The 10,933-nt window shown below is 56.5% G+C and overlaps 1 protein-coding gene across 1 annotated transcript; it reads right to left on the reverse strand.

Annotated features, from left to right (window-relative positions):
• Positions 1 to 1,971: 1,971 nt before the first annotated feature.
• Positions 1,972 to 8,209, reverse strand: LOC141467548 (C-signal-like). Its single transcript, XM_074152150.1, has 6 exons — positions 7,948 to 8,209; positions 7,482 to 7,533; positions 3,396 to 3,583; positions 2,818 to 2,976; positions 2,404 to 2,514; positions 1,972 to 2,085 (listed from the first exon to the last, which is right to left on the reverse strand). The coding sequence occupies exons 1-6, from the start codon at positions 8,089 to 8,091 to the stop codon at positions 1,972 to 1,974; spliced, it is 768 nt and encodes a 255-aa protein (XP_074008251.1). The 5' UTR covers positions 8,092 to 8,209.
• Between the last annotated feature and the right edge of the window lie 2,724 nt (positions 8,210 to 10,933).

Below are 10,933 nucleotides of genomic sequence, written 5' to 3' on the forward strand. Positions count from 1 at the left end.
AGGGACAGGGTGCCCCAGGGGCCGGGGGTCGCAGGGACAGGGTGCCCCAGGGGCCGGGGGTCGCAGGGACAGGGTGCCTGAGGGTCTGGGGTTCACAGGTACAGGGTGCCCGAGGGGCCGGGGGTCGCAGGGACAGGGTGCCCGAGGGGCCGGGGGTCGCAGGGACAGGGTGTCCCAGGAGCTGGGGGTCGCAGGGACAGGGTGCCCGAGGGGCCGGGGGTCGCAGGGACAGGGTGCCCCAGGGGCCGGGGGTCGCAGGGACAGGGTGCCCTCTCCCCTCAGCTGGGGGTCACTGGGTCGCAGGAGGACAGACGGACACACGGTGCTCGGGCAGCACCTGGGCAGTGGGTGCCAGGCTCGGCCAGGGCCTGCCTGTCATGGCAGGCTGTCCCGTCCCCTCCCACTCTCTCCTCAGCCCACCTCGCCCAGGACGGGGCTGCCGGGGAGTGACCCCCGAGGCCTGGAGGAACCCCAGCTCTGGATTTGGCCCCGGCCCCCTGGGCAGGTCGGGGAGCTCTGGTGGGAAAGCAGTGGCCTCTGGAGAGGGGCCGGCACTGGCCCAACATGGCTGGCACCACCATGGGGAGGGAGGGGAAGGGCTCCTGGCCCAGCCCTGGGTGGAGCGGCCACCAGCCATTGGGGCTGGGGGTGTGTGGGGATGTGACGCCCGTCTGGGTGACTGCACTCCCCATGGGGACAGCCTGGGGCTCAGGAGGCCTGTCCCCATGCTGACACATCCCCCGGCTGCTGTGATGTTCTCCTCCATGCTTTCCTGGGCCCGGTGCTGGCAGGGCTGGGCTTGCTCCACTCCATGGGTCTTTCATGGGACAATCAGTGAATGGGCATTGGCTTGGAGGAGGCAAGAGCAAGGCAGAGAAGGTCTTCTCGTGGCCATCTGAGGCATGACCAGGTTCATGGGACCCAGGGGAGGTGGATGAGCCCAACCTGTTTCCAGTGCTATATGGGGACGACGTGGAAAGACCATCTTGTGAAGCTGTCAAGCCCACCAGAGCTTGACATCCCACATCCCTCCCACACGCTTCTCCCGCCCTCCTCATCCACCACAGCTTCTCCTGGACAGGCTGCCTGGTAGCTCCTGGGTTACGGGGCCAGGTTTCACAAGGTCAGCTGAGGTGGCCTGAAAACCCAAGTGATTTTTGCCCTTTGGTAACAAGGGCTGGCTCCCAGCCAGGAACTCTGTCCTAGAGTTCGAAGAGCTGGAGAAGTTGTTCCTGGAGCCAAGGGTTTGTTCGAGCCCCGAGTGGGTGGGGTGGCCGCGGAACATGCTATAAAGAAGCATTAGGAGCTGAGCAAACACCAGCCAGAGCAGCGGGAGGAGAAGCGACATGGCAGGGCTTCACATCTGCTCCGTCCTGGTGATCACCTAAAGCCTCAATAAAGCCCTGCCGAAGAGCCCCTGGCTCTGCTGTGTGGTCCCACGGCTGCCGCGGGGGTCGCCACAAGTGACACCCCTGTGGCCGCCGTCTGGGGGTGTCCCCTCCAGGAGGCACCGCAGATGAGGCACAGCCCCTCTCCTGGCAGTGGGGCTGCCCCAGGGACTCGGGACGTCCTGGCAGTGGGACCCCCGGGGCCATGCAGACACCACTCGGACAGGATGCCCGAGGGGCTGGGGGTCACAGGGACTGGCTGCCCTCTCCCCTCAGCTGGGGGACACTGGATCGCAGGGGGACAGACGGACAGACGGTGCTCGGGCAGCAGGTGCCAGGCTCGGTCGGGGAATGAGGTTGCGGGTGTGGAGATGGAGCACAGAGGCATCAGCTCCCGGCGTTTACAGATCTGGGGAGTACGGGGGGGGCTGCAGGGCCCTGCGTGGGGTAGGGAACGGGAGAGAAGCTGCTCCCCGTGCCCTTCCCTTCTCCCTGGCAGCCCAGGGTGGGTGGAGGGCGAGCAGAGGGAAGTGCCAGAGAGTGGGAGGCAAGAAGCACCATCATCTGTCCGTCCGTCTGTCTGTCACCAGGGCAGGCTGTTCCCTTCCCAGTCAAGGAAGGTGCCGGAGGTGTCCTGGGAGAGGCTGGCCAGCACGGTCAGGATGCCCCGCACGCTGTGCTCCACCATCAGGGGTGCCTGCAGAAGAGGACATGGTGCAGCGTTGTTGCCATGGGCTGCCACCGGCACGGAAAGCATGGGCTGGAGCCAACCAGAGGGTGCAGCACCCGTCATGATCATGGGGGATTTTTCCTGACTGCCACCCCCTTGCTCTCCATGCTGGGCATGCTCTTGGTATGAGTCAGCTCGCTGCCGGTTCCCTGCCTGCTCCACCCCAGGAGATGGTCCTGGCAGCGAGAGCATCACACATCCCCAGCCCCAAGTGCCCCTGCTCTCCCCCAAGAGCTGGAGGGTACAGCCGGGATCCTGCTGACCCTTCCCTGCACAGCCCAGTACCTCCTCCGTCCCCATGTCGGTCTTCACCCAGCCAGGATGGATGGCCGCGCACAAGATCCCCTTCTCTTGCAGCTCCGCAGCCAGGCACCTTGTCACCATGTTCTGGGCAGCCTGGAAGAGGCACCACCATGCCAGCACCACCATGCCAGCACCACCCAGGGCACAGGTGGGCAGGAGAGGGGATGTTTCCCAGCCAGAAAATGGTTATGGAGGTGGGAAATGGCTGGGGTGAAGCATCGGCACCACCCGCCTGAAGGGCTCAGTCCCGGGTGCTGCTGTCTCCATCTCGGTGCTTGCGCTTGGGAGGACCAAGCAGGGGGTGAGTGGCCTGGGGCAGGTGGGTGCCCCTGTGGGCTTCTCCCCACGGGCACGTTACACAGCAGAGCATCCCCAGCACCTCCCCTGGCACCTCACCTTGCTGGCACGGTACGGGTACATGGGGGCCTGCAGCACCCCGAGGCACAGCCCGATGGAGCCCAGTTTGGTGGAGACGTTGATGACGGCGGCCCTGCTGCAGCTCAGCCCCTCCTTCCCCGCGCCCTTCGCTGCCTTCTCCAGCAGCGGCAGAAATTCCTGGCACAAAGACACCCACGCTCAGTTAATCCGTGACAAACCCGGAGCCTGAGGAGCGCCCTGGAGGTCTCTGTCCCAGAGCGTGGATGAGCAGCTGGACAGACACCCCTGGCAGAAGGGCAGGGGAAGGGGAGGATGCCCCAAGGACTGTCCAGGCTCCAGATTTTCCCTTCCTCAGGGAAGGAGGGAGCCAACACGGCCAGCCTTGGGCGGGCAGGAGCTCCAGGATGGGAGATGCTGGGGCAGAGCTGAGCTGCCTCTCGGCCTCCCTGCTCCTCTGGGTGGGCAGAGGAGACCCACGGTCTTGCTCTTGCTCCCATCAGTCTGTCTCATTCCAGAGAGCCAGAACCCACCCAGCTGAGGTGACACCATGGGGAACATCTCCCCAGGCAGGAGAAACCTAAAAGCTCCACACATACCTTGGTAACCTGGAGTGTCCCCACCACATTGGTGGCAAACACGGAGAGCATCTCCTGCGAGTCCAGGGAGTGCAGCGTGGCGTGGGAGCTGACACCCGCGTTGTTGATGAGCAGGTTCAACCCCTGGTCCTTCAGATGAGATTCCACAGCCTGCACAGCCCCTTGGATGCTGGGCACGTTCACCGTGTCTGCCGGGGCAAAAAGCAAAGGGGAGGAGGGCTCCAGCAGGTCACACAGCCTCCGCTGGAAATGTGCTGTGGCTGGAATGGTTCTCTTTAGGCATTATCCAGAAAGAAAGGACCAGGTTTAGCAGGTGAAGGTGTTAAGAACAGTGAAATGAGCAGCAGCTTGTCCTCACCTCATGGTTCCCCAGCCTGAATTAAATCTTGATTCAGCTCCTTTTTGGTCCTATGGAAGCTACTGCTAAGGAGAACTTGGCGGTGTTTGCTTTCCATATTCAAGAATTTATGATTGCACAAGGGATGCTTGGTGCTCACGCTCTGAGGGTCCCGGTTCTATTTCTACCAGGAGCCAACACAGTCGGATAAGCACATTTTAAGGAGACACCATCTTTGGGGAAACAACCTGACTACACCCTTTGAGTCCTTCGGTATTGCACCACAGCCATGGAGGCTGTGAAATTGGGGGGGGGGACGGACACTTTCATTTTATTCTTAATTACATGAAGATCTTGGTTGATATCTGTTCTGACTGATCATTTAGAGCTATCTTTGCCTTTTTTAACAATTTGTGCTTAAATTGATCTTCCACAGCACGACTTCCCATGGCTTTGCACCCGTTTGTATGCAAAAATCCTTCCTTTTTTCTTTTATTTAGATTTTTTTTTTTTTTTTTTTTTGCTTCACATTGTTACCGAGGAGGATTTGGAACTGACGGATGAGCCGAGGCGAGTACAAGTAATAAAAGATTTGGGATATAACCCGCACTATTTGTTTGTGGGCTCAAGAAACCAGAAACAACCGACCTCCCTGCAATTGTGCTGACAGAGGTAAGCACTTCCAGAGCCTTTTTCTCCACTTAATTACTGGTATCGCTTTGAAAATCTGCCATGCTTTAATTGCCGGCTTTTTTTTTGGCTGAAGCAGCAGGCGTGGTATTTTTTGAAATTTACGGTCAGCGTTTTGGGTTTGCTCATTGGGATGCGCGTCCCTGACCGGGTGCTCGCCCCACTGAAGCGGCCACTGTTGATTTAAAAGGGGTCACCTCACCACCTTCGGGATCTGGAACGTTAGGCCGACGTTAAACTTTATTATATTGCCTTTTACTATCCCAAGAGCACCCCCAAGCCCTTAAGAACCATGAATATTCAAGTGAACGGGCATGTTGGGGTGTGCCTTTACCCCCCGCGCACATTTTTGCCCACATTTTTTGGCCGGTGCTAATCTGATAAGCCTGCTGGGAGGGGTTGCGGGGGGGGATTGAAGAACTAGATTTCTTTTTTGCAACACTTTGGCCCCCGAGCTGTGTTTCCGTTCTCATGCTTAGACAAGACCTACATAGCAAAAGTTTGCCAGGCTGAATATTCCCTTATTGGAGTATTTTGTACACTGATGAGCGGCAGAACAATCCAGTTTTCTGGCATTTTTAACTAGCCCGGTGGCTTTATGGTGGGAAGCAAGAATGCGAGTGGCCCAGGACTTGTACCACCTTGCCTTGTGCAGCATGGACCTTTGTAGAGGTCACATGAAAATATTTGGGGGGGAATTTGATAAAATAATCTGCTGTGGGGCTGCCATACATGAGAGGATGGAGCCTTAGGATTTGAGGGGACACGTGTGGCCGGCTGCAGGACGTGTCACAGGGTGCTCTTTAGTGACTTCTCTTTGGAAAACGATCGAACGGAGTTCAAGGCTCCATCACCCCACCACATGAGGGATCTTTCAGTCGCTTTGGTGAATGATTAATTGCGCTGTTTGGACATCCCGAGTCACTGCTCCAAGGGACCAGGCGGGTGGGACCAGCATGTTTCTAGTGCTGGGGCCAGCCACATTGGCTGAAGGAGCAAACTCTTGTCTCCTTGGAAGAAATAAGTCTGGTTTTTGGGAGGTATGTGCTTTAGTAAAAGTTGTTTATTCAGTGGTCAGCCCCTTTTATGTTGGCCATGCTTTGGTGAGCAAAGTAAACATGCTCTTCCCATCACGTACTGATGGTTGGTGCTCGCGGGTAATTTTAAAGATGCTATTTTTTACTACAAAGAACATATTCTGCTTTGATAATCTATTTAATAATAAGAGGGAGATTTGCTGCCTCTTTTTAGAAAAGCTTGCCTTTGGGAATCCTTTCTTTGCTAAGAAAAGCTAAAATTTACTTGAACTTTTCAGGTGTTTTTAGACAAATAAATAGGTTGGTTGAGACTGATATGGTGTTTGCGTTGCCTTGATTCAGTTTTCTTATTATTGCCTTGATTCTTGATTGCCAGTTTTCTTATTATTAGTTCTAAGGAAATACTCAGAAGTATTTAGAAGGCCTGGCTGTTTCCCACCTCACTTATTACAGAGATGGCAACTCTGATGCAAACACTTCCCTAAAAAGCTTCTTTTGGGTTTGGATGGGTTTTTTTTTAACCAACTCTTCTTAAAAACAAAGTGGCTGCGAGCAGCCCCTGCTCCCTCAGACACCTCTGTCTGCCTCCTTGAGACACATCTGCAGGAAACCATGTTCCTCAACCTGGTGCTCCTCATCTCCCCATGCTTCCCTCCAATGCTGTCCTCCCCAGCGAGCCCCCATCCCTGCCCAGCACCCTGGAAGAAGCCTCCTGCCTGCAAATATCCCAATTTTGGCAACACCAGGGGCTGCCCTGGATGCTCTCCCTCTTCTCCCCCAAGTCCCTGTGCTGTCCAGGTCCATTTGCCACCTTTTCCTGCTGCTCCCTGGTGCTGCTGACAAAGGCCACCCAATCCGGCTGCCTCCATGGAAGCAGGAAAAGGACATCTCCCCAGTCCGGGGTGTGGATGGGCATCCCGAACCCCTGGGTCTGAGCATCAACCTGGGATACCACCACAAGGCCAGATTTCTCATGTGCATCCTTTTAGCCAATTTCTTTTCTCCCTTTTTTGTTACCAGCAGCAAAGGAAACGCTGACCACGGCCACCTCCAGACCCCAAACCAACCCTCCCACTCAGGAAGCAGCCGGAAAGTTTGCCTGTACTGGTTTGAGCAACACGGGACTAACTTCACTTCTAATGCTTGGGAGAAGCCCACTTTTAGAAGGCTCCGGTTTCTGAATTGGTGACAATATTTCCTTTACGGCCAGCTCGGGGGTGCGAGTCTCAAGGTCTCGGTGTTTTCGAGCTCACCAGGTGCGGGGACGAGGAGGAGCGAGACCCGGGCACTTGCCCCAAGATGGTAACAGGGTTATTTCATACCATGAACGTCACATTCCGTAGAAATTAGAAACTTTGCTGAGGAGTCCTCTCTCTCTCTCTCTCCCTTGGTGGCTGCCTCCCTGAGAACTCCTTGCCCCGGTGCTGGAGCCCTGAGCCCTTCCCTTCCTCCCGAAGCCGCAGCGCTCGCAGTGTCCCACATTGGCTGTCCCTGCGGGGAGGGCACGGCTCCCTGGGATGGGACGGGCTGGGGACAGTCCTCGTGTGTTTTATACTGGTGTCAGGACCAATACTGGTTCTTTAGTGTTATTAATGTTAATTATTTAGCCTTATCCTATTAAATCTGTTTATATTTCAACCCTCAGTTTTCCTTGTTTTCCCCGATTCCCCTTCCTGGGTGGGGAGGGATCATGGGGTGAGAGAATAATTGTCTAAATGACAATAAATTGTTAGGGATTTTCTCAAACCTTAATAACCCATGAAACTTGCTCAGCTGAGGTGTCCAGACCCACCTCTATCTGGCTCCGAAGCCAGTTTGACTGCTTCCAGACAGAGGCCAGCTCGGCTTGGTGGGGGAAGCCTGCCCAGACGTGTGCCCATCCTGCCCAGGTGTGCATCCATCCCTCCCATCCACGCCTGGCAGGGCTGGAGCTCCCTGGCTGCCCGTCAAAATTGTCCCCGGTCCCCTCCTGGAAGCCAGCAGAGGGCTAAAAGCCATGTGGGGTGGGAGGTTGTTCCATACCTAGCTGGACCAGTTTGATGCTGGGGTGCTGGGCAGCTAAGTCTCGCAGCGCCTGGAAACAAAGCGATGGAGCAAGGGAGGAGGTTAGATGTCACCAGCAGCATGGCCGGGTCTCCCACCCCTGTTCCCAGGTCACCCCAGCTGGAGATGGGCCAGGCTGGCTTTGATTTTGCTGGGGAGACCATGCAGTGGTCCCCCCCCCAGTGGATGGGGCATGGTGGTATCCCCATGGCTGGCAAGAGAATGGGCGCCACTGGGCTCCATGTCCTGGGTGATCCCAGCATGGAGAAGGGGTTGGCCAACCATTAGGGTGGTCAGGAGTGAGTGCTGAGGACCACGTCTGTCCCTCCAACCTCATCCCACCCAGCTGGGTCATCCCACCCAGATCCAGCAGAGCTGCTGGAGCCACCAGTTCCCTTGTCCCAGCTGGCCCAGGACCATCCCTGTCCCCTGTGCCCACACTGACCTTCCCTCTCGGACCCTCGGGGTGGCGGCAAGTGGCAAAGATGTGGTGGGGTGGCTGGGGGCTGGCGGCCAGCTGCCTCACAAGCTCCAGCCCGATGCCTCGGTTGGACCCCGTCACCAGGACGCTCCGAGCCAGCACAGCCATCTTGGCGGCCTCCGCACCGGGCGGTGACACAGGGCAGGCTTGCTGCCTGTTTGGCGTTGGAAGAGGAGCTGGGCACGGCCCAGGGTGTGGCTGCGGGCGCCCACGGGGACGGTGCCAGCACCAGCACACGGGACCATGTGTCTTCTACATTACCCAGTTCCCCACCACTCATCTCCTCTAAAGCCCCAGCTCCCAGAGTCCTCATAACTGATAGAGATGGGTGACCTCCACCAGGAGCTTGGAAACACCACCAGGAGAAGAAAAACAGGTCCAAATCTGGCTGTGGGCAACAATCTCTCAGTTTAGGGGATGAGTTTGGGATGGCTGAATCCAGTGATGCTCCTCCAAAGCCCAGTCTGGGAAGCGCAGGGACTGCAAGCTCAATCCATGCCCATGTTTTCACTCAGGAGCCAACAGAGAAGACGACTCCCAGGTCCCTGCAGCTCTGTCCACCCCCTGCTGGGGCTGCAAGCTCATGGCCACCACCCTTCTCCTTGCTGGAGGACAACACTGGATGCTCATCAGCCCAAGAGGTGCCTGCAAAGCCAAAGCTCCTTCAGCCCAGACCAGCCTGGGGACATGAATTTTTAGGAGGCAGAAGTGAGTGAGGTGCTAAAAGAAACAAAGAACCACCACGTGAGAAGCCTCCGCTGAACCAGAAGAATTGGGTCAACCCGAATTGAAGGTGGGGGAGGAAATAAGAAGAGAAAAGTAGCAGGGATGGGTCGGTCACATCTGGATGTGCCCAAAGGGACACATCTCTCAGCCTGGTGGAGGGGACAGACCTAACTGTTCCCCAAGTGGCTCCAGGTTTGGCGACCACCAAAGAAACACTTGGGCCAGCAGCTGGGAGACGGTGGAGGGACTCCAAGTCTGGAAGATCTGTTTCAGGTGACACAAAGCATGGAGTAACGTTTCCTTCCATCTTGGCGGGCAGAGCATGGCCCCCACGAGAGGTGAGGGTGCTGGGTGTGGATTTGGAGGCTCTGACCTGCTGTAGGTGGCATCATGGAAGGTGAAAGCACCTGTGCAAGCACTTGCACTGCACGGACTTGCCCGCTCCTGCTGCTATCTGTGAGCAGCACCCCATGGGAGCAGAGCTCCTATTAAGAACCAACAAGACTGGAGTTTCCTCTTTTCCTTCCAGGCTCCTTGGGAAGGAGAGAAGGGACACAAGTGAAAAGGACTGCAGGACCAGGAACCAGGAATGGCCACCTCCAGCTCTGGGGTCACCAGCATCAGAAGGGCATGGACCTGTTGGAGCATGCCCAGAGGAGGCCACGGAGATGCTGGGAGGGCTGGAGACCCTCTCCTGTGAGAACAGCCTGAGAGAGTTGGGGGGGTTCAGCCTGGATAAGGCTCCGGGGAGACCTTAGAGCCCCTTCCAGTCCCTCAAGGGGCTCCAGGAAAGCTGGGGAGGGACTCTGGATCAGGTAGGGGAGCCCTAGGACGAGGGGTAATGGCTTCAAACTGAAAGAGGAGAGATGGAGATGAGATCTGGGGAAGAACTTCTTTGCTGTGAGGGTGGTGAGAGCCTGGCCCAGGTTGCCCAGAGAAGCTGTGGCTGCCCCATCCCTGGAGGGGTTCAAGGCCAGGTTGGAGGGGGCTTGGAGCAACCTGGTGTGGTGGGAGGTGTCCCTGCCCAGGGCAGGGGGTGGCACTGAGTGGTCTTTAAGGTCTCTTCCAACCTAAACCAGCTTCTTCAGTTTGGAGAAGACCTGGATGGGCTCTAGTCCAAGCCCCGTCGGGAGAAGCAGGGTCAGTGATGACTTCAGATCAGGTTGCCCAGGGCTTGAACTAGACCTCAAAAACCTCCAGGGACCCCTGGACTCCCATTTCGGTGATTGCTTGTCCTCACAGTTAATTTTTTGTCAATGCAACACCTCCCCTGTGCACATGCAGTCCCTCTTGGCCTTGGATTTCATGCCTTCGTTGTCCCTAAATCTTCACCAGGTGTGCGAGAGCCAATCGACACTCTGAGCCGAGAGATGTGTTTTTATTTCAATTCTGCAGAATCGGGTGCCGGGCATTTAACAACAGCCGGCAGCACCTCACCTTTCAAACCACCCAATATTTATAACAATACAGCCGATTGGTCAATAATGATTCATTCACCACTCCTAACTATACATATGCATCTAAGCTCACATCTGAGACATTTAGGGAGGTTATCTGATTAGCATGCTCATTATTCACAAAGAGGTGTGTATTTTAGCATTGTAATTGCCCAAGGTTACTGTGGGATGCACTTTTGGCTCAAATTTGGTCCAGAAGTTTTATTTGTTGCCATCTTATGCCTAAGTCAGCAACTGTAAAAGAACACAAAGGACACAGTTTTCGTTTCACACCCTATTTAAGTTCGAGCACCTTCTGTGATGTGTCAACCCAAACTTCTCGATAAACCTTTTGTCTTTAGACATCCCCCTCAGCCTGTCAACTCCCCAACTGCATGACCAGAGCATGTTTGCCATGTACTGAACCGCCCCCACACACACCTCTTAGCCATACCCTTGTCCCTTGAGACCCACGCAAATGTCTTGTAGCCATGACATCCACCAACAAGCAAGCCTGCAGGGGCTTTGGTCACCACCCCTCGCCCACCATCCCCTGCCAGCTCCCTCTCCCCCACATCCCCTTCTTGGCCTCAGCCTTTTGCAGCCCCTTGCTCTCGCCACACCAGCCACCCAGGCCTCAGGCCCACCTGCCAGCCATGGGGCTGGGCCGGGTGAGCCAAGACCTCATAGTAATGCAGTGTCGTGGCGACGAGAAGAGGTTGAAGGGCCCTGACGGTCCCAGTCCCTTCGGTGTCCCCTGCCCCGGACCAAACCTCCCACCCCAGCCC

The sequence above is a fragment of the Numenius arquata genome, chromosome 8 (genome assembly GCF_964106895.1).
Source record: "Numenius arquata chromosome 8, bNumArq3.hap1.1, whole genome shotgun sequence".
Classification (NCBI taxonomy): Eukaryota; Metazoa; Chordata; class Aves; order Charadriiformes; family Scolopacidae; genus Numenius; species Numenius arquata.